The 23,862-nt window shown below is 42.4% G+C and overlaps 1 protein-coding gene across 1 annotated transcript in view; it reads left to right on the top strand.

Annotated features, from left to right (window-relative positions):
- The window catches only part of LRRC1 (leucine rich repeat containing 1), a 68,263-nt gene that overhangs the window by 10,059 nt on the left and 34,342 nt on the right, over nucleotides 1-23,862 (top strand). Inside the window, exons 2-4 of the mRNA XM_084283938.1 lie at nucleotides 5,141-5,258; nucleotides 19,831-19,909; nucleotides 22,712-22,801. Coding sequence (XP_084140064.1) covers nucleotides 5,141-5,258; nucleotides 19,831-19,909; nucleotides 22,712-22,801 — 287 coding nt within the window. The remainder of the gene's footprint in view (nucleotides 1-5,140; nucleotides 5,259-19,830; nucleotides 19,910-22,711; nucleotides 22,802-23,862) is intronic.

Genomic DNA, 23,862 nt, shown 5'->3' with positions numbered 1-23,862 from the left:
AAATCCAGCAGCTGCTTCCAGAAACGCTTGGAGATAGAGGCATCGACTGCACGGTGACTCTGCTGTTCTGCACTGCTAATTAGTCCCTGTCCTCACAAATCGTTTCAGTAGCCTGCTTGGTACTTAAGTTGAAAATCAGCTCGTGTTTGTCCCAGAGGAGCAAGAGGGATCAGCGTTCGTGAAACCGCTTAGGAGCTGTCCCTGCTCACAGGTGAAAGCAGCCGAGGTGACTGGAGGGATCCTGATGTATATCCTGGTATATCCTGATATATCCTGTCTATCCTGATATAGCAAGCTTTGGTAAAGTTTAAGGCGAGGATGTAGAGGGTTAGTTAGTTAGTTGGGATGTAGTGTTGGTTAAGGTATGGCATCGATGTGTCCTGTTCTCTTGGGACCTGTAGTGCTGAATCACCTCTACATGTGGTCAAAGGATCGACTGCAGACGACTTCTTTCCCCATCCCTCCCTAAAGGGTAGCGGAAAAGGAATGAGGAAGAAGTTGCCCTTTCCTCCTCATGCTTGCCCTGCTTGCAAGCACAAGGAATGTGTTTGTAGGTGTGCCTGTGCAAGAACTTACTAACTACGTCCCTGGGAAGCAGTGCATTCAGTGCTGCTTCTGCCCCAGGAGGTTTGAACTTTTACCTCCTGGTGTCCTGACCACCCAGCTCGTGTTAGCCTAAAGAAAGGTTATGTTTCCCCCTCTCTCTTGCTGAAACCCTGCAATGGTGCAAACAAAAAAGTGGCTTCTAGGGACCAAAAAGAAGTGATTTTGTAGGCTGGACTTAGGTTGGGTATTAGGAAGAACTTCTTTACTGAAAGGGTTGTTAGGCATTGGAACAGGCTGCCCAGGGAAGTGGTGGAGTCACCATCCCTGGAGGTCTTTAAAAGACGTTTAGATGTAGAGCTTAGGGATATGGTTTAGTGGGGACTGTTAGTGTTAGGTCAGAGGCTGGACTGGGTGATCTCAGAGGTCTCTTCCAACCTAGACGATTCGGAGATTCTGTGGAGTGTTGGAGAAAGTCGTGCTGGCCATGTCATGAATTTACCTCATGGGTTTATTGCTGTATCGTGTTTGCTGTTTTGTTACTTCACCAAAAATGAGGTCTTTCTGAAGCAGTACAAAAGGGTTGGAGGAAATTGATTTCAATTTTAGCTATCTGCGTATTGAAAGAAGACAGTTAACTCATCAACAGAGATGAACAAATGCAGCCCAGGCTTTCCCCCTTGATTTTGTTTACAGTGTAGGAGAAGAAAACGAAGCCTGAAGACAGATTTGAAGCAGGAATGTAAATAGGTGTTAAACTGCCTTTAAATTACTCCATGCTACGTTTTAGTCTAACATGCAGATACGCTTTAACTGGGCATTTACACGTTTGGGAAATGCCTGGAGTAAATAGAGGTGGTGGGTAAGAATCGGGACCAGGTCATGTACCGTGGCTTGGTAATTTACTTACTGTTGGAGTATAATACTGGAGTTACTTTAAAAAGCCTTAAAAACTGAGGCAGCATGCATGTTTTGAAAGTCCTCGTTGGTGTCAAAGGAAACGATGACATAAGAGCAAGCACTTAGAAATTTTTAAGCTTTTCAACAGCAGCTCAGCTGCACACGCCAGAAAAGAAAAAAATAATCTGTCTAGCCTGTGTAAATACAACCCTGGAAATAGAGTTAATTTGCAGTGTTCCTCCTCCTCCTCTCTCTCTTGTTTCTATTTCTGCTAAAGATTAGGCCGTAGATTATGTTCAAGTCTCTAGTTTTTGTTCTCTTTGCTGCTAGTAAACATTTGCCCTTTAAATAGAAACATTTTGCTTCAGACAGCAAACATTTATTTGTGCCACCTGTGCCAAGCCGTTTGGAGTTTTGCTTTGCTGTGTCTCCAGCACTGCTATAGCTGCAGGTAGGTCTGCGTGCCCTCCTCTGGTTTTAATTCCAGTTTCCAGTTGTTTTCATCTATTTCCATTTTATTTATTTATGTATTTTTGCCAGGGAAGGTGCCGAAGCATTCAGGCAGCGTGCTTGGGCACTCACCTTTCTGTTCCAGGAGCGGATCATTCAAAGGAAGCCAACAACATGTGTTGGTTTGGCCACTTTCCCAGGAGAAAATCTTGAGTTTTATCAATCCAACTGGCCTGGCTTAATTCTGTTAACTTCTGTTTCTGGGATGGAGAGTGCCAATGGTAATTGGTGTTTGTAAAAGAAAGAAAAACAAAAAAAAAAAAAAGTGAAAGTGAGGTTAAGCTTTTTTTTTTTTTTTCCAATGAGTCATTTGCTCATCTCCTTTTTTTTTTTTTTTTTCTCCTTCCATTGCCTGATATTTACTCACTTTTGTCAGAATGAAGTTGTTGGGATTTTTGTTTTGTTTTAGTATGTGGCTGGGCGGAGACTTGATCACTTTTCCAGTGGGAGAAGGGCTCTGTTCAGGACATGTGTTCTTAGAAAATCCCCCTAAGAGAAACCTCTGTGCATTCTTTGATAGCAAGAAAAGCTTCAATTTAAGGCTGGAAATTGCCTCTAAATAGAAAGTTGTAGGCTTCTTTAGTGCTGATGCTCGTGGAATTATTTGTCTCATTGAGGCCCTGCTAATTAGGCTGGCTGAACCGAGCAGCATGAAGAGGGTTGCCAAGCTACCCGTGGAGACGTCGGGGCTGCAAGCAAACCCTGCTATTACGGCGTGCGGGGTGGATGCTCGCCTGTGACCCGGGTCCAGCTGTAAGGCGCTTTGCTTCTTGCTGTAGCTTTTCAAGCAGGGGCCGAGCTCTGGTCAGTGCATCAGAGGAGGAGCAGGTCTCTGCTTGGCGTGTGCTGGAGCCCTAACAGATTGGAGCTGTGTGTTTCCCCTCGCTGATCTCTCTTCAGCGTGCTCCCGGTTCTGTTTCTTCCCCGTGGACTTTCTGACAGGTTAAACAAATACAGCAAAAAAAAATTATGGTTTGGTTCACCAGGAGCGCTCGAGAGCATTAGCACTGTGCCTTGGTAAAGGATGGTGAGATGGGATGTACTAACCATCCAGGAGTGATTAAGTTCTGGAGTGTAAAGGAAAAAAAAACAAAGCAAGAAGTTCAAAGAACTGCCATTCACCTAACTGCAGTGTATGATTTTATCTGGCAAATGCTGTCATTCATTGAAAATTGTTATGCAAACTGGAAATAGAGCTCCCGGTTCACGTTTCTTTGAAGCAGTCTGTTACAGAAACAAGAGTGCCTTTAAATATCACGGAGTTTGTTCCGTGTGTGTGCCTTGCACCCCTGCACCACCTGATGCACCGAGAGGCGAGGGCCCTTACACCTGCCAGGGGATGCCCACCTCCTGATAGCTTTTTGATCACCGTTTTGTCTTCTAATCGCGTTCCTGCCATCTTTTAATCACGTTCCTTCTCTTTTTTTCTCACTTGCAATTGCAAAGGACCTCTGGCAAGGACAACCGGTGCTTCTGAGAGGGCTGGTATCAGCACAGCAGCGTTTGTACCTGGGCTGCCGTTCAGCAGCTGCAGAGTGCCTGGGAAAATCTGTGCAGCGAGACACCTTGTCGGTGCTTTTTGCTGAGTATTTATTTTGGCCAGCGCTGGGGCAGATTAGGATCTCCTCTGTGGGATGTACTCCTGTATGTTAACAAAAGTATCTTGAAGTGCTTTTCTCAGCTGTTGATGGATTCTTGCTTTCGTCATATTAACGGGTATTCAGCAAAAGGGGTGCAGTTGGTTTAGAAGATAATATGTTCACAATAGGAAAATGCAGGTAGGGATCTGGTGAGGACAAAAAAGGATTAAAAAAAAGAAACAGATTTGTGGCTATTTTAATTGTAATACATATTTTTAGAGAGCTTAAAAGTACTTACAAGTCTACGTTTCATCTTCCTCTTACAATTTTAACTCCGTTATCAGAGCCTTTAATGCTTTGGGGGGAGGAGTGCCGTTCTCAAAATGCCTTTTAATTGTCCTGCTCACATCTAGTGCACCTTCTGCTTGCTGAGTGTTTAGAAACTTTTCAGAGCTCTATCCTTTTTAATCCCTGCAAGGAAGCCATGGTTTTGAAGGAAAACAGTAATTTCCATCGTGTTCTGTTTTTCTGAGGCAAGGAACTAAAATGTGTACTGAAAGATTGGTGCTGGGGTTGCAAAGCCTTATACCTGAAACCTGATTTATGATCTTGGGCATAAGACACTCAAACTAAGATTGAAAACCTCTACCATGATAACAGATTTAAAAGGATGTCTTTTATCTTTTATCCTAGTAAGGTGCCTGTCTTACTGCCCCTTTTCGTGGCGATTTAAGGTAGAATTGGCTGATAGTCAGAAAACTCACTTAGAGTACCTTTAAAAAAAAAAATGCTGATTTCTGAGATTGCAGATAATTAAATATAAGATGGTATTTAAAACCTGCTAGCACCTTCCTGTTGCCCCAAAAGTTTCCTGAGGGGAAGAGAGCACGAGGGTGCAGGCATCCACATGTGCTGCTGGTGGATGGGATGGGCAGGCTCTGAGGGCTGTGGAAAAATGCCTGTGCAGCCCAGAGGCCCCAAACCCTCAAAATACGAGGAGTCCAGCCAGTCGTGGTCAAGACTACTCCTCTTCGTGCTGGAGAGACTTGAAATCGTGTGCATCACACACAACTTTCATTAGTCCTTCTGAAACTGGGCCGCTCTGCAGACAGGAACACGGGATTTATGAGGCTGGCAGGGAAGTATTCCTGGGGGATGCTCTGTAACCTAGTTGGTTACTGTGCTCGCCTGCTAAGAAGACCTTGGCAGCCCCTCTGTGGGTTTTCTGGATCATCCTTTAGAAGTGTCTGTGTGCATTAACTTCCCAGTGACCCCAGTGTGTAATTAGGATGCTTTCAATTACCCTGATGGGTAGCTTCACCCCGTTAATGATTTTGAAGCAGGCACTCTGGATTTCGCTAGTGTCTGTCTGCTGTGATCTTTAATAGCTGGCTTTACAGATGCGGTGCTTGCGTGTAGAAAATAAAACAAAATGTTCCTTCTGAGGCAGTTCTCAAAGAGGTCTGCACAACTGATTTTGAGCAATAACTTTTAGCTCAAATTCTGCAAGCGGCTTCCAGTTGAACTTATGCATTGTGCTGATGTTTATCAGGTTTATGTGTGAGTTTTATGGCTATCTTCTGACATGGTATTTTTTTTTCTTTCAGCCTTTCTTCCAACTTGTGAAGTTACGGAAACTTGGACTTAGTGATAATGAAATCCAGCGGCTTCCTCCAGAAATAGCAAATTTCATGCAGCTGGTGGAACTTGATTTATCTCGAAATGGTAAGTTACAAAGTTAATTTGTTTGATTTTATACTGTCACATGATGTGATCTACAAAGCTGGATTAGTAGGGCTTTTCTGTCTCTGAAGCTGCTATCTACGTCCTGCAGAATGCTCTTCTGTGTAATGCATGGATTTGCCTGTAGTTCAAGATGGGAAGGAGGGAAAGAGCAGAGGAGAGGCAGTGGTAGAAATACAGTAAAAAATAATGCTTAACTGTAGTTCTTCCTTTCTGAGAGTTTGCCTTATTTTCCAATTTAAAGAATGCTTTAAATCCGATTTTTATGTGTATCTGTCACTATGTTGATTCCTTTCCCTGAGCTCTCCAAAACGCCTAGCATTTAAGAAAAAGAGGTTGAAAGAATAAAGCTCCTGTCTGCCCAAAAAAAGGGGTGCCTTTGGGTTAGAAGTTGTGTGCTGTATTTCTGCTGTCCTCTTTACCTGTGATTAGCAAGAGGCAGAGTGCTTGCGTTTCTAGTTTTGCTTCTGGAAGAAAAATCAATCTAATCACTTGCAGAGAGAAACTCAGAAAGGGATGCTAGGAGGAATTGCATTTCAAAATATGTTGTTGGAAACCACGTGGATTTACCACTCTGTTGTAAAGTTTGCTGCTTTTATGGTGTCTTAAGCTGTGAAGGAATGAAATCAGCTTGGGTTTTGCCCTCCTGCCCCCCTTTATTTTTTTGGTGGCCTGGTGAACTTAGCAGTTTCGAAAGAAGTTGGGGCCTGGTGGGTCACCTTTAGGCAGCCTTATGACCCAGTGGTCTAGAAAAAGCGAATCAGTGTTACCGAATTAGAGCAACTGTCAGCTATTTCTGCCTCCGTACATTCAGTGGCTACGCACAGAATGCTCTCTGAGGTGTGACGGATGGGGTGGGAGAGACCAAGGCTGTGCAGCCTTGTAAATAAGGGAGGGATGTAACTGAATATTAGAAGAAATAGCGCATTGGGAAGCCTTTTCTTGTGATGGTTTAACATCACGTTGACTCTGTGCTGCCGAAGAATATTCAGTGGTCACCTCACCTTCCTGTAACTATTGGAGTTTTGCATCTTGCCTTTGTGTTTGTTTGGTGCTTCTAATGCAATCTGGTAATCTGATGAAGCATAATGAGACTCTAGGCAGTGTCTAAAAAAAAATCTGTGAGCCATGTAATGTTATGCACATTTGCAAACCTCATAAAAGAAGAAAACTGGAAAGAAATCACCTAAGAAACAGAAGAGACACATTAGTTAAAATATTGTAGAAATACATGAGAATTAACCGACGCAGTATTTTGGCTACTGAGTTTGGCTGAGATGGGTGCTGTCTGTGACAGATCTTGTAAAAGAGGAAATACCGTGTTGGCTTAGGAACTCTTTCTGCGAATGAATAACTAGCTGCAAAAGAGCTGATGGATCAGAGCCACGTGAACTATTGTCAGCCTGACTTGAAAGTTGGCTTGGGAGCCGAACTGTAACAAGAACAGATGGTGCGAACATTTATGGCTGGGCAGATGCGTGTGTCATCAGAAGTTACTGCACCAGGAAGTGTTTTCTGAAGCGATGCGTTGGGCTAACGCAGGCTGCAGGAAGCAGTGTCTTTGCGATGTCCAAAGTCCAGTGGTAATCGTGCGTTTTATTGTGTTGTTTATTCTTCTCCGTGGTTCAGTGCAGAAGGTGACTGATAATGCCATCCTCTGCTTAACCATGTTGCAGATACTACACGACTCAGACTGAACACAAAACACGCCCTGTGAGGTGATGCGGGCAGTCCGCTGCAGAAGAAGTTACTGATGTTACTTTCCACTGTTTAGCCTTTTTTTGGTTGTCTCACAACTCCTTTGGCTCTCCGAATGAAAAGGCAAAACACACACCATATGTGATGCTGCAGGGGGAAATTCTCACATGAGGTTTTGGCTATTCCAATATTTTTGTTTCTTCGCTTTGTATTTAGAACCCAACTTCCAATATGTTAGATTCGCAACCTGCCAAAGATTTCTCCTGTTCCCTGGTTTGCACTTCATCGGTTGCTGTTTTTCTAATTAAAAAACTATTTAGGGAAAAAAAAAAAAAAGAGAACTCTTTGTATTCCTTTCAGGCACGGAAAAACAGCCCAGCTTTTCAAAATTCAGTATGCAGCGTGAATAGGAAAGCATGATGGTGACATCTGAACTTGGGAAAGAAGAGATCATTGTTCTGTGTTTTTTGTTGTTTTAGCTGTCTGGTTCGCTGTACTAATTGCTTTCAGTTCTGGCCATTCTGTTTCCTCAAGAGCTGAAAAATGCAAATATAAGTTCATTTAGTGATCTGTGTGAGGAGTAGCCCTCTATATTTGAACCTCTCTTCAAAGGAGGAGGACGTAAGGCTTTCGAATAAACAAAGCGCTTCCATTTCCCTCCTAGTAAGACGGTAACGTGCCCTCCTTTCTCATCGCCTTCTAACCCTTTGGTCTGCGTGTGATCTTGGAAGCTGCGTGAGCTGGTGCGTGTGTCGGGTGGCTGCACGTGGGGATGCTTCCAGCAGTTTTGAGGAGCTGTGTCTAGAGGTGGGTCGATGCCCTCCGGCAGGATCCCTGATGACCCTTTGGGGCCAGCTCTGGATGCCTGTGCAGTGTTATATTCTCTAAGTGTAGCTCTAGATCATGGGCCCTCAGTAAAAACGAACAGGGAAAGTCTTTGAGTGTGGCTCTCTTAAATTCCCAAGTGTTTTAAAATGCCCCAGACACGTTCATGTGTGGTAAGAATGTGCTACAGCTAATCTTATAAGCAATTTTTGGGTAATAAGTGAATATAGGACTACAAAAATCCTGCAAAATGAAACTTCAGAGTCTTCAGCAGGTGTAAATTTGGTGTTCTGTTGTGGGGAGGTGTAAATGAAGGAGGTCTGGTGACAATAAGGTAAGACAGCAGAGTGCAGAAGGAAGAGGCTTTGGGGAAGGCCGGGAGCCACGTGGTCTTAAACTTTCCCTCGATTATTTGTGTGTTGATGCTATTTCATATTCCTCTGCGAGGATGTGTTTGTGTAGGTTTCATAGGAAGCATCCCCACCATGATTTTTAAGCCTGGATGAGACCGGTATTTGAGCAAAGGCTGAACGGGTGAATCGAAGATGGGGGTATCAGAGGGCAGAGGAAGGCTGTGCTGAATGAACAGCACAGTGAGGGTGAACACTGAAGGTTATTTGGCATGCACTTTATCTCTGCCCCTAGGTCTCAGGTTGTTCAAAAAGCTGATGGACCGGGTCTGAAGCTGAGGAATGCTGATTTATGGGACTTTGACAGCGGATGCTGGAGCTTTTGGGTTGCTGGCAAAGTGTGTCTGAGACTAGGAGTATTCCCTGTAGCATCTTGTGAGGCACAGGACTCTGCTGCTCAGCTGCTGTGTGTCTGAGATGTCTGCTGGTTCCCTCAGCCTCCCCATGGTTAGGTAAATCCCACCCAGGATTCTCACCTCGCTGGTGAATTTGGGGTTGCTGAAGCAAGCATATGTAGTTTGGGCAGGGCTCCTGTGCTTTGCATCAAGTTTCAGAGCAAGTCTTTGCTCTGTGTGGTACAGGAGAGATCCTGCTCTAGGCAGAATAAGAAATGTGTGTGTGCCGTTTTCCCACAGCTCTCAGTCTCTGAAGACCCTGTGATTGAGAAAAGTGCGATCCCAAGGAAGGAAGATGCTATGAAATTTCTGCAGCTTTTCCTTGGAGCCTCAGCAGGCACTGAGCTTGAGCTTTCCTCTCTCCAGTGCTTGTTTGAAATCCCTCGGAAGTGCAGCAGGCTGCTTGCTGCCCATGCTGTTCCACCCGCAGAGGTTTCCTGCAGCTTCTCCCCACCCCCTTTTCTGCAAAATCCCCCGCAGAATCCCCTGGGGGCTAAGCTTAGGGCCCTGCCATCCCAGATTCATTAAAATGTTAATGGATTTTCTTGTTCTGTAGCTTCTTGCAGACAGGAGGGGTGCAGCACCAGGTTTCTGTAGTTAGCGTAATGCATGCTGATATTTGGGATTATGCATGCCATGTGTGTGTGCTGCGCTGGTGCAGACGTGGTGCATTCCTTTTTATTGTCCCTCTTCGACAAGAATGTGTTTTTATTTGGTTGCCTTTGATAAGTATTAAACCCTCTAGATTCCACTGATATGTTTCTGTCACTGAATATTCCTTAAAACGCCCCACAGGTGCTAACTGATTTGTAGTATTTTCGTCTGAAGGAAGTCTCTACCCCGCATGCTTTCTCTCAGTAATATATGTAGTGTGGAGTTCGGGGTTATTTTTTTTTTTTCTTAAAACCTTTGTAGTGGGTTTGTGCTGGTTCTGTTTCTGACTGGTCTCTGTGGAGCTGTGATCGGTTACGTGGTGAACCGAGGAGTGATAGGTTTGCTGGGGCAGCTACTAAAGAAATCCGTGCGTGGGCAGGCCTTGTCAAGCCGTGTTTGACTCAGCATGATGCTGGGTACCAGCATCTCAAAATGGTTCTTGGCTTTGATTTCACTTTATTATAATAATATTCAGTTCAATGTGTGAGCATGGATACATACTTTAGAGATAGACTCTGGCTATATGTTAGTAACTACCCATTTCTGCAGCTTCTGGTTAAACTGAGCTCATGACTATAGATAGGACGGTTGTTTTGGATACACGTGTCATGAAATCAGGAGCTGCTTTCCAAAAACCCTGTCTCAACACAGTTGCCACATTATGACAAATATGCTGCTGTTTCTGTGCAAATAATTGCGTGTTTCACAAATGATAAATCTGCTGCTTCAGGATTACCCTAGCAGTAGAGATGGTTCCTCAGAAGCATCTACCAGTAAGTAGTAACACTGTAGTACAAGGAGAGAGCTACTGCTGCTAAGGGCTGACAGTCTGACCAGAGCCCAACATCCCTCAGGTCAACTTCTAGCAGCTGCAGGCCAAATGCAGTGAGCCTGATTTTACCTTTTCCTTCCTTCCAAAATGCATTGTATTTGTAGATTTGGAAATTCTTAGTTGATACTGTGTTCAGTTTTCATTGTACTTTCAGAGATCAAGAGCAGCAATACTTAAACTCCATTTTCAGTTGCAAGCAGTTTGATGTCACTGCTTTGTATTTGAACTGTTTATTCTTTTCAGCTGCTTTACAGCCTAATTAAAAGTCTGTTTGCAGGTCTTAGTCATCCTCGGAACACCACATTCATTGCATGCTGCGTGATATGTACATTTATTCAAAGAAGTGTTTTAAAGCTTCCTTAGGGTGCTTCTGGAGCACATGTAGCTGATGTACAGAGTGTCAGTTAATGCAGCAGGAGAGTGGTGTGTAATCCGTGCTTCACTTTCTCTCAGTGGCTTGTATTGCAGCATGCACACCCATGCTTTCCCTTTCAATTCAGCTGACTGCTATCAAATACATACCTGTCATCCCTACTCTAGAATTATCTTCCTTCTGCTTGTAAAATGGGTAAGTATCCCCCCCCCCAAAAAAAAAAAAAAAAAAAAAAGCAAGATAACCAGTGTTTTCAGACTAAAAGTACTGACTGAGAGGAAAGGGCTTCAATGCTCGTTTCAGTACAGCCTGGGCTGGTGACCCAGCTGTTTAATAGTGAGAACATAAGCTAATTAGGCAGAAGCACTCTAAGGCTTCTGATCCTGTCCTGCAGTTCCACTCAGGCTATGCTCCCTCATCTACCAGCTGCTGCCTTTTGACCTCTGGTCTAACCTCAAATTTCTCTCTGTCTGCCTCTGCTGCGCTTCTCCAGCATCTGAACGAGACCTCCTCCGTGAAGCCATCTTCCTCTCAGCCTGGCACCAGCTGCCCCAACACAAATGTGCTGGTACAATGCTGGCAGTAAATGGTAAAACTCAGACTGCTGGGAAGTACATGTAAATTGACACTTGCTTCATGAACAAGAAAGAAAAAGAAGAAAACAAGATGTGTGGTGAGGCAGTAGAGTTTGCAAATGGATATTTTTTTGGTTAAAATATGCAGCTGCTAGATTCGGTAGGCTGCTTGTTCGCCATCAGAACTGCTCAGGTGAGCACTTAAAGACTTGCTCTCCACTTCCTGCCATAGATGGTTCGTACCTGATACCAGAAAGCATCCTATGAATACTCTCACTGTAACCCTCATCGCGAACACCTGAAATTCATGGGATCAGAGACTGTTGTTGTTTGTATAGTGGCAGAACACTCGTGATGAAAAGGTTTAGCCTATGTCAGGCTAGTGACTTAAATTTGTGTGTGTGCTAATGAAGGTAAGACTCCCTTGTTGTAGACTAGCAGAAAACAGAATTTTTCACTCTTTCAAGTGGTTGCTTGCTGGCAGGTGTGTGTGTGTTAGTACTAATTTCTAGTGACGTTTTCTTTGTATTATCTCCCACACCTCCCTTGAAGTTAGTTTAAAGATACCGTTTAAAACACAGTATTGTCTTTGTGTCTTAAATGTGAAGTTTAGGAATCGATACACAAATGAGTACTGAGGAAGAAAGACATCTACTGCAAACTGCTTTCAGATGTGGAGCACTGCTGAATCCCATAGACGCATAGAAATTCTTGCTCGCTTTGAAGAAGTGATATTCAAGTTGGAATTTGTGAATCTCTGTCACTAAAAATCAGATGAATATGATGTCTGTAAATTGCAGGAGGAGGAGGTGAGCTTTGTAAGGTGAGAGAGACAAGACCTTACCTAGTCAGTGAAGAAAGCTTGTCAGGGAAAGGGGAAGAAGAAACAGCAAGTGCTGGCTGTGATTGGGAAAGAAGATAAGCAAAAGCTCATGATGGAATGATCTAATTAGGGAAATGTAGAAGGTGTTATTTCTAAATGGATTACAGGAAAGTAGATTTTTTCCAACATGGTGATTTTTCTATCATGGTGTACTCTGCCAGATTTGTCTGTTTTTCTAAGGGAACCATGCTGAAGTACTTGTGTGTATATCTAGCAATTTTCATCCCAGTTTTTGGCATCCAAATTCAAGAGAAGGCTGTGGATGATTTCTAAGTATTTTTATTTTGAAAGCAGCAGGAAAGAGTTGGAAACAGAAACCTTTGGTCAAGCATTAAACATGAATTCATGTGGGAGTGACATAAACTAAATACTTCAATTTTCTTTGCCATTTTATGATCTGTAATCTAGATTTAGTCTGCAAACAGGCTTTGTTAGCTCTTTTTCTTCCAGTGTTACTTGGGGTTTTTCTTAGGGAAGGTTAGATGTGAAGACCATAAAGTTATTGAAGAATTGATCCAATAAATGTGCAACTTCGCTGTTGCAATGCTTACGCAGTATCTGTCATCCACAGCTTCATAGGTAGAAAGCTTTTTTTTTCTCTTTTATTAAGTATTTAATTCCTCGTAGCTTTGAAGTCCAAGACAGAAATCCTCATAAAAATGTCTCCTAGTCTTGCTTAACTCTCTCTCTCTCTCTTTTTTTTGGTTAAGTGCTACTGAAAGCTAGAAGACCCAAATTCCTTGCTGAACTCCGGCTGTTCCACTTAATTCACCTGGACCTGCTGTTTCCCTGTGCTCTAATCTCTGAGCATTCTCCCTGGCTCTTTTCCTCATGTTTACAATTAGCAGCTCGTGATCCTATGTTTGTGCTTGCTTCTGCAGCTGAGAAGGACAGGCTGTTGATTTACCACAGGCTAACTATTCAAGAAACAGCTCACTTTTAAGTCTTTACACAGTAAGGTGCCTACTATCTATGTATCTGTAAAATGCTCTTTTGTGAACATTTTTTTTTCATGCTCCACTCCTCCCTTGAAAAAGGGAAGTGAACAGAAACCAGGAGGAGGAGGAGGAAGGGATTTGCTTACCTCACTTCAGTTTCTTGTTAATTATACGGTAAGAGTTTTGGTTGAGAAAATCCAAACTGAACCTGTTTGTGTATTTTCTGTAAAGCTGTGAAGGCGGCTCCTAAAAGAGCAATCTCTTCTGTTCTTTGTGTATCCTCCGCCTTAGAATTTGAAGAGGAAAATGTTACAACCTGTACAAGAGCCACTTAATCATAATAGTCTTTGCAAGAACAAGGACTCCCGTCACATTTTGTCCCAGAAATTGTAACACTTTAGGTAAAGAGGTTGATTACTTCAGCCTTTGGGGCTAGCAGCAAAACCTTCTGGCTTTTGGAACAGAAAACAACGAGAAAGCCTGACACATCATGGTGAATGCCATGATCTCAGAGTGGAAGTATAGGGGAGATTAACCCTCCTCCATCCCCTTGAGGAAGCAGACCTTCTGGGAGCTGCAGGTTGCTGCCCTGGGAGAGGTGGGGGACGTGATGTTGGCCTCTGTGAGGTACCAACCTCCTCAGCTAGGCTCTGCGGCTGAAGAGCCCTTTGCAAAGACAAATAAATACTTGCAGCACAAATTCTTTCTTGCAAGGCATTTCACTAAGTGGAAAGTTTCCTCCTCTGTCTCAGTTTGGAAGGTGGAGGAAGTGGTGAGTGGGGAGGGAGGACTTTTACCAAGGGCAGGCGTCAGCCTGCTCAAGCCAGGCTTCTCCGAGTGCCTCTGTGCCATGGATGGCAGCAAGGACCCCCTGGAAATGGCAGGAGAGCCTTGAGACTCCTGAATCCCTCATGCACCATAGTGCTTCAAGATTTAATGGGCTAGCTGGACCTTTAATGTGTGCATGTAACATATGTATTTTATACAACACTATAGTACATACTCAAGAGGAGGCAGGGGGAAAATTCTTCCATGTATCAAACTGGTTGGATGTGGTCTGGATATCTGTCCCCGGGGGGATAGTGCCGCGTTGGTTCATAGCCTGGAGTGGCCTTACTGGGCAAAAACTTGGCATAAACTCCTCAATACAGTAAGGAATTAGCAATCACTAAGTGTTACGCAGGGTACATAAGGTAGTGAGAGCCTTCAGTTCTGGCAGCCTAGGCCAGTCTGTGGGGTTCCCCTTGCTGGGGAGTGTGCAGCACTCCTGGCAGGGCGCCATGCCAGGCTGCGGCCTAGGTGCCAGACATCAGTAATTATGTTCTCTGTTGCACAATATTTAAAGAATGCCGGCCATGTAGGCTTTCGGTAGAGAAAAGAGTATATATTTTTTGAAATTTTATAGAAAAATGCTGTAAAAATGTGCCATATGAAAAGTTTTATCAGTTTAAAATGAAGGCTGCCTCCCCCTCACCTTCCCAGCCCTCAGAGGAAGGGAATAGAGGGAAAGGGGACTGAGGCATGTTACTGTTGTAAAAATCTTCAACATATATAAATTAGCACCAAACAAAAGGATATTTGGAAATAATTTTCTCATTCAGGCAGTACAGAATTCCCTAGTATCACACTTGATTCTTAAGTCACGTGTATGGGGCTTGAAAGATCATTACCTGATACCACAAGTTCTTGTGCAAACTAGAATGATAAATATCTGAAGAGGTATCTTGAGTAGAAATATGTTTGCGTGTATATATGTATACACCCTCTTATGTACACGACTGCCAAGCTTGATTATTTTTTTTTTCATCTACTTTGCTGGCATGACTTTTTTGCTGCCAGTATATTTGTATTGTCATACGTCACAGGGCTTATGCTTGGTTTATAGCTTTATTATTAGCAATGCTGCACAATCTGTATGCCAGAACATCTGGGGCATCCTGTAAATATGGAGCATTCGTCAGTATGTGGTATTAGAAGAATCCTAGATATTTAAGTAGGATTTGAGTTGGTTATCCAGCAGTGGCAAGAACAGCATTCAACCTTATTGCTGCTAATATTGGCAGAGATGTATGTGTTAATGTCTGTAGCAAAATCTAGTAGTAAACAGTAATGGCAAAAGCTGCTTAATCCATCAAGAGGCAGAAGGACTTCTTTATGTATTTTAATGTCCTGTGTTGCATTTCAGTTGATTATGTCAATGCTTCTATTATGGATGATCATCTCCTTTGCTATAATAACCACCCCAGAATTTTTGTCATATACTAAAATGCTCCTTGCCTTTCTTCTTCTGAGGTCATTTATTCAAAACAATGCTACAGTAGTCTTCCCGTGATTTCCATGAGTTATGAAGTGTCATAACTTGGTTGTGTTTTGCCTGATAAATTTCTTTAATCTTCGTGCTTCAACTGTGTTTTTCTTACTAAAAGTAAAACAAAACTCAGCTCAAAAAAAGGCACACGATTTATGTCTGTCCTTTGTCTGGTTAGGCAGAGTAGAAAAAAAAATAGTGAAGGTACCGGTGTGTGTGGGGGGGATTTCCCTTTTTCCCTGCATCCATTACAATTTCTTATTGAATACTTTTGCTCATGTAATGATTTTATAGTCTGGAATAAATAGGCTGGGAAAGCACACTTTACTTTCAAAACAGATTTTGTTATTTGCAAATGCATCCAAACTATACACAGTGTCCATGCTGCTTTATTGCAAGTAGTAACCTATGCTGGAGTAATTTTAACTTAGTTCAGATACTTAACTGTTATTGTAGATAATACCCAAGCCTTGTAAAGGAAAGAGGGTACAAAAATAGTTTGGTTTGAGAATGTGTATATATATATTCTTTTTCCCTGTAGCCCATTATATAGCAGTAGAAATTATTTACAGTATGACAGTGAAACCACACATTGGTAGAGGAAATCAGTAGTCTGATTAGTTTCAGAAACTTTGTGTCATCATCAAAAATTTAAGTTTATATTCTGCTTTATATGTTTTATATGTGTGTGTATATGTGTATGTATTTTTTCAAAACAAATTAAGATGATTACTTTAGCTTTTTTTTGGTTTGTTTTTTGTTTAATCCAGGAGAAGGATTCACACAGCAAGTGTGCATGTATATCTGAAAGGTGTGTGTCTGTGTGCATAAATGCATGTATAGAAGTTGTGGACACTGGCTTGGTTTAAAGACACAAGTTATTTAGAGTCCTGTGAAACTTCAAGATAGCAATGTCCATTTCAGGACTCATAAGGCAGTGACAAATACTACGTGGGTTCCTGTGGTTCAATACAAAGATCAGCTCTGAACTAGTTAAAGCTGATGTTAGTTAAGGCTAATGTTAAATATAATTTTGATGTGAGGAGGGGGAGAGGGTAAGAAGAGAGAGAAAGATATTAAAAAATAGGAGAAGTGAGCCGCTGCTTTTCTGTTCATTTCCAACTATTTTATCCAAAGGAGGATGGTAGGAAGAATAAACAGACAATGAATGACAAACTTCTGTACTTAGTGCTGATAAATAGGGCTCAGTATCGGTGTTTCTCACTAATGCAGGTAGAGGCTCCAATGTCTGTTGAGTGTATGTAGGACCTTTGTCGTCAATAATCCATTAGTGTAAATTCAGTCTTATGCAGACAGTGCTTGCATCGAGGAATGGAATGAATAAAACCTTTGCTGTCTGTGTCTCTAAGTGCAATTTTGATTTTGTTTTGATTTCATATGTCACAGGGAAGGGGAAAGTTTCCAGGTCTGTGTACTGAGGTGTTTTAGAGCACCCTTTTAAAAGTGAATGCTTTTTACATGAACATGTGGGTGGTTGTTTTCTTTTTCTTGTTCTTTTTATTTATTTATTTATTCTTAAAAAAAAAAATGACTTGCCATCTGCTTTGCCAGACAGCACTGTCCCTGCAACGACTTCAGTGCTTTTACTTTCTGGAGTATTAGTGGCATGCAAATAGTTTTAAGTATTTCATGTGTTGCAACAGTTCATCACCTTATCACAGAATTTATCACACGCTCATCATTTAATCTGGCAATCTTAATGTGGGTTTCTTTTTTTTTCTTTTTTCTCTCCTTACGGTTATTTATAAGTCAGTATTCATAGCTGTTTAGTCCTTTCCTATGGTGGAGACAAAGTGTGAGCTTTTGACTCAGAACGAATGTCAGCAGAGATGGGTGTGCTTGTGGCACTTTGACACAGGCTGCTCGTTCCAGGCGTCCCTTTACATTCAGCAGCTCTTGTGGCTCCTCCTGAAGTAGGTTTGTGGCTGCTTCCAAGTTCTTGGTGAGGAATCTGCTCACCGATTGTGTCACTGAAATGTATTCTGGCTGGACATGGATTATCAAAACCCATGAAGAAGCTTGAAGAGTGACCATGAGGTTTGGTCCCTCCTGTGCCTGATGTCTCCTGTACAGGTGTCTAAGCCACAGCACCACAGCTCTCTGCCCGTTTTTGCAGGCTCCTGCATGGCCCTTTGGCAGGAGAGTTTTGTCTTTTTGTGAGGTAAACCACTACAGAGGGGCAATCTCTTCTTAAACCCTGATTTGAGGACTCTGTTTTACCCATCCTTTCTAACCTTAAAGGCCTCGCCTAATGTTTCACGCCAACCTTACAGAGGCCTGCCAGTACCTAAAGGGGTCCTACAGGGAAGCTGGGGAGGGACTCTGTCAGGGAGTGTACTGATAGGGCAAGGGGGAATGGCTTTAAACTGAAAGAGGGTAGGTTTAGATTAGATATAAGGAGAAAGTTCTTCCCACAGAGGATGGTGAGGCCCTGGCACAGGTTGCCCAGAGAAGCTGTGGATGCCCCATCCCTGGAGGTGTTCAAGGCCAGGCTGGATGGGGCTTTGGGCAACCTGGGCTGGTGGGAGGTGTCCCTGCCCAGGGCAGGGGGCACGGAATTAGATGGTCCTTAAGGTCCCCTCCAACCCAAACCATTCTATGTTGCTATGACTTATCTTGCTGTTACTGGATTTCTAATATCAACCGTTTACCCTCAGGTATCCAACTTGTTACGAAGGAGTTTTGTGAGAGATACAAAGCATCTCTGACAGGAGTTTGTCTCTAAAATGATCTGTTTTCTTGTATGGGAGAGCTGGTGCCATTGGCAGACCTTAGGTTTGTGTAGTTTTTAAAGGAATATATTTTCACCACCTCATAAATCCAACTATACCTTGTGTACCACTTCATGTAAACCTAGTACTGAGCGGCTTTGGCCCTGCGGTTTGGTGTTGTGGAAGAGCAGCTTTGTTGTTCTTCCATGTGCTGCACTGTGGATGTTCACCTCTGTTGCTCATAAATTGTTTTGATATTTAGTAATGCTCACAGTGGATCCATCATCTGAAAGCACAGTGTGTTTTGGGGGTTGGTGAATAGAGCTCCAGAGCTATTTGTAAACTTCAGGAATTTTATCCAACTGCTTAGGCTAATTTCAGACCTGTGCCTGGTGAATATGCAGGGAGCACTGGGGTTTGTGACACAGTTTATTTTTCCTTTGGGAGAAGGGGATGACTCTTACACTACTTGAGATGCAGTGAAACCCACTGGATGGTGCCTGTCCACCTCTGTCCCTCCAGCCCTTCCCAATCACTTAAGAAACAGAACAGGAGATGTTCTTGTACTAACCCTTCGTTGACCATTCACACCTGGTGATGGGGGGATTTGGGAGATGTTCATACTGGTTAGGGATTCAGTTCTGAGCTGGAATGAGTCAGAACAAGCGCATTTGCTCAGATGGCCTGGCAGGAGATGGAGCCTGATGGGCAGGTACTTTCCTCCTGCTGTGCCTCCCATCACGCTGCTCAGGGGGAGAAGAGCTGAATGAAATATGTAGGCGTTCAATTCTGAGCTACTCAGCTAGGTAGGAAGAGACCTAATTTCCAAATATTTTTCAGCGTATTTAGGTCACTGGTGGCTGCTGAAGTCAGTGGTGCTACTTACACGAGGAAAATCTATGAAGACATTTCCTGAAGTATTATTTGCGGTGAGAATTGCAGGAAGGGGAGAGGGAATAGATGTAATACTTCATAGAAAGAATGGAAATAGGAAAACCTGATCACAAGACTCATTTTTATTATAAGATTTACCGCCTTTTCTGTTGAATTCCTTTCCAAATGAATCATAACAATCTAAGTTGTTAAACAAGGAAACCAAGCGTATTTGTTCCATTCTTGCTGGATCTCGATGGCAATAAACAAGGTCTTAAACAGAGGGCTCACAGGCTACGGATAGAAATGTAGCTGGAAGTAAGAGGCCCAGAACAGCATTTTATTTTTAAGATGGCATTGACTAGCTTCAGTAGACAAACAAGTAGTATTGAAGATACCTCAAAAAACATCTGTTTTCACATAGAAGTATCTCTGATTAGTTTCTGGCAATCTGAAGTAGTATGCTAGCACTTACTTGGGACCTGTTGTTTGAATAAATTGAATAATATTTTCAAATTAACTGTCTTTATTGTGAGAAAGGCTGGTTCTGTTCCCGTGTGTGTGTGTTATGAGCAAAGAGACTTGCATGTTCTCTTCTTCCCTTCCTTGTTTTCCCTCCCCCTGTACTTTCTGCCAGCACAGATTGTGGGTGTGTATTGATCAAATTACAAGAAATTCAGACTTTAATTGGTTCTTTAGAACAGTCTTAGGACATGGAGAATCTTTTTTTTTTCCTTCTTTTTTTCTGGACAGAGACTGATAAAGATCAGTCCAAGGACAGGTGAGTAGTTTAGACTCAGTAAAAAGCATGTGGAGCAGGAGAGGGAAATGGGATTTGCAAAAGCACAAAATGGCTCTGCCCTGCTAGTTGCTCTTGCTCTCATTTGAAGTATGAGTACTTGGACATGAAGCAGGCTTGCATGTTGAAATGTCTTGAAAGATACCAAGATAACTGCTTGCAGTAGCAAGTTACTGAATGTAATGAGGCAATAGTTTCAGTGTAGATGCAGTACAGTTGTTGATGATGTTTGTTTTTTTTTCCCTTTTTTCTTCCGCAGATATTCCTGAAATACCAGAAAGCATCTCATTCTGCAAAGCACTACAGGTAGCAGATTTCAGTGGGAATCCACTGACTAGGTAATTTCCACCTTCTTCTTAGTACTTGCCATACCAGAATTACAATCCTGCTGTAACAATTACAATTTTAAATAAGCCCTTAAAAATTGTGATCTAGCATCTCTATGAAATCTTGCCAACAGCGTCTGTCTCTGGCAGTGATTGTAGCAAAAGTTCAGATTTAAAAAGCGATGTGCTGGGAGGGGATGAAATTTGTTAGCCCACCAGGAAAAATGTAAATCTGATTCTCTCCATTTTCATTTCTCTTCTTAAACGTGTAGGATAACCACGCTCGTACTTGGAAGAGATAAGGCCATGGTTAGCATGAATGTGTTGGCACAAACCCAGGTGCCTGACAATTTGGAATAGAGTGTAGATCAGCCGCTGCAGATAATGGCTTTTTCTAACGATTAAAGCTTGGACTAGTGTTTCATCACTCTCCCATCAATTGGGACACAGTGACATGCAGTAACATGTGGCAAAAATTCACCGTGTACGTTGGTGGCTGCTACTGCAGCTCCTGGTCTGTGTTCTGACGAACTGGGGCCTGAGGATTACACACATCTACAGAAGAGGAGCTTTGTTTATGTTTCTCTGTTCCACTTGCTGACAATTTGGAATGTATATAGTGAAATGAAACTGGAGATAGCAAGGAAGAGAAGAGGTGATCTGCCAGCTAAGGCCTTTGAACGCTGTTTGGAGAACGATTTCCTAAACCAGCCTGTGCCACAGAGCTCCTTTGTGATGCTGAGCAATTCACATAAGCCGGAGTATTCACAGTGGGCATTAACCGACTTGCTTTGCTGTGCGCTGAGATAGGCTGGGAATACTTGCATGATTAGCTGGCTGGCTGGAGTGCATGAGTGGTAACAAACAGCTGAGTGTCTGTAATATCTTAAGCTGCTGCAGCGGTTTCGCAGGACAGCTTCTCCCACATAGGCAGCTGAGATTCTTCAGAGCTGCGCTTTGAATATAGCGCATAGTGCATGCTAAGTTCTCTGGAAATTCGGATCTCTAAGCATTAAAGGGACACTTGTGATCTTAATCCCTGGGCCTCTGTAGCCCATTTATATGCTGAGGATAATAATACCACAAAAATCTGGTAAAGCAAACTGAAGCTGAACTGGTGTTTAGATATTAAAGTGATGAGGGTCACTGGGCAGCCTTTTCCCGGAGATGAGTGTGCTGTACATAAAGCACAGAGCTGCATCTCATGGTATTGAAATAAAAAAAAAAAAAAAAAAAAAAAAGTAGCAGCATGTTAGCTGTTGTTGTTCTCCATTTTGTGCACTGAATAAGGCCTGAGGCCCAACCGATGGATCTCCTTCGACAGCATCTGTAAGGCATAACTACAGCTGAGAGGAATTAACAAAAGAATTGAAAGGCTTTTTAATGGGTTTGAAATAGATCTCATAATTCTTTGTTGGTGGTTGCAGGAGAACTTTAAAAATTCTTGATAGAGTGGCTCCAAAGTATGTGTGTGTCCTGGAAAATATCACTCCAAGCAACCTAGTAAGTTAGAAAACAGAGATAACAGAAGCTGTTTACACACGGTTGCCTGGTGCTTCCTATGAAGAGGTCCAGAATTTCAGTTTTAACTGTGTAGCAGCATGTAGGTCTTGGCACTAATTAGCCCAGATGGGGTGATAAAGCCTAGCAGTCATTTCCTTTTATGTGTGATATGCTGGAACTTTTTTTTTCTTTTTTTTTTTTTTTTTTAAGCTATTGATTCTTGCTCTTATTTTCACTGAGCTTAAAAGCCAGTCAGAGGTCTTCCCAATCAATGCCCTTCCACTAAGACAGTATGTTGCCTCATTGTCAAATTTAATGGCTGGTGAATCTGCAGTATTAAAAGTGGCTGCTTTTCAGCTGCTTTCAGATGATTTGGAGCTTGCATTCATAAAAAGGAGGCCCATTTTTTGTAGGTTAGACCAGAAGACCACAATAGATATACACAATGCTATAGATAATTAGATAGTTTAACTCTAGTCTTAAGAGTATTAGAGCCTAAATGGTGAAGATGCTGCTTCCAAGCCTGTTGCTATTGTACAATTACGGGGGTGTATAGGTCACATTGTAGAGACCCCAAGTACCTGCACCACGTACCTGGAGCTGGGGGACGTGGGGAGCAGGAACCAAACCGAGTGCTACGGCCTGGGCTTAGGTTGCAGGCTCTGAGGATCGTGCAGAAGACTTGGGGAGCACTTTGCATATGCTTGCATTTTATAGTGAAAGAGGAGAGGGATTACGTGCTGTTGTGTTGTGAAGCAGTGCATGTGGAGGGCTGTAACAACGGAACATTGTCCTGATAGCGAACAGACTGTTTCTTCAGAACTCAGCAGCTGAAGAGCAGCCTAGTGGCTAACACAAAATGGCCCAGCTCTGAGCATGTACGCAACCGAACGTACTGCATGAAACTAATTTGCTTGATTATTTTACCATATGGGTGATGCAGGATAATACCAATAGATTTTTTTTTCCTATTTAATTTTCAATTTATTAAAATGCTTTGTATGTTCTCAAGTCATATGGCTTTTTGAAGCTGTAAATTGGAGACAGGGAAGAGAGGAGTCAGGAGACAGAGTTATTACCTGCACTTTGACACAGAGGAAACTTTAAAGTTTGTAAGCTATGTTTTAATTTATTTATTTATTTTACTATGATCCCTAGAATTTTTGGGAGTCTAGGCATTCCTCCCCTCTCTGTGTACATTGGCTAAATAGGCTCTAGTTTTCTGCTACACGATCTCTTTTTTTTGCTGTGTATTATATTAATGTGAATACTTACACTGGAAGTCCTTAACTTGAATTAATATCTCCATAGGTTGCCTGAGAGCTTTCCTGAATTACAGAATCTAACATGTCTTTCAGTAAATGACATCTCTCTGCAAGCACTACCTGAAAACATTGGGAAGTAAGTTTTTTTTTTTTTTTAAACTTTATTGATATCTTTATTTTTCTGTCTTGTTATACATACTGTATAAATGACTTGTATAACTGTAAATAATATGATTACCTATACAATTATTTACAGGTTGGTTGGTTTGTTTGTTTTCTTCATATTGATCTGTTTAAAAAAATCACTTTGCATTTTCACTTACCTTTAGCGGGCTACCGCAGAAACTGAATCATGTATGTTTATGCTTATGCTCTGTTCTCAGGGATTTGGAGTAACTTGGATTTTTAAATGCAGAATTAAATAGGTGTCTTATGATGCAGAACTGACCTTTTACTTTCCTTTGCTGTGATAAAGGCCATTGATCCATTATTGTAAACATGTCAGCCAGCTTGCAGCTTAGCTCAAAACCAGACAGTGCTGGCACAAGAACAAACGGGTAAAAGCTGGCCATGATCAGGCTGGAAATTAGAAGGTTCCTAATCATAGCAGCAGTCTGCTTCTGAAAAAACTCCAGCAGGAACTGTCGAGATGGAAACTCAGAAAACAGCTCTTAAGGTGAAATTTGATAAGCTTTTGAGATGTTCGTTAGCTCTGGAAAGCAGAGCATGATTGCAGGGACAGAATTCCAAAGTGGAGCACATGAAAAGTAAAGTGTACTTTATGTCTGTCTCATTTTGATTGTAATAAACATCCACGCTTGCAAACAGGAATGTCTTCTCTCTTAGTGGAGGCAAGGGTAGCTCTTCTGATTTGAAGGAGAAAAGGCATTTCCGTGTCTCAATTAAGCAGGTGAGAGTGGCTTTGCTCATTCAGTTTAAGGGCCCATCTAACTTTCTTCTCCAGTTGTACTAAGCAGATGCCTAGTGAGGATTAAGAAGTAAAGTGTGTGTTTGATTACTGCTCTTACCATCCTCTGGTTCAGGGGATTTCCTGAGTTTTGGGTTGTGGTTTGTCTAATGGCAGCAATAATGAATCCCTCTTCCACTTACTAGTCCAGTTTCTCGTTGAGTTTATGGAGACATCTTTAGTATTTGCCCCTGGCAAATAGCTGCAAAAGTTTATTACCCATTGCATTG

This window comes from Netta rufina, assembly GCF_964035555.1.
Source record: "Netta rufina genome assembly, chromosome: 3".
Lineage (NCBI taxonomy): Eukaryota > Metazoa > Chordata > Aves > Anseriformes > Anatidae > Netta > Netta rufina.
Note: the sequence above shows the minus strand (reverse complement) of the source record. Positions and strands in the feature narration are given on the sequence as shown.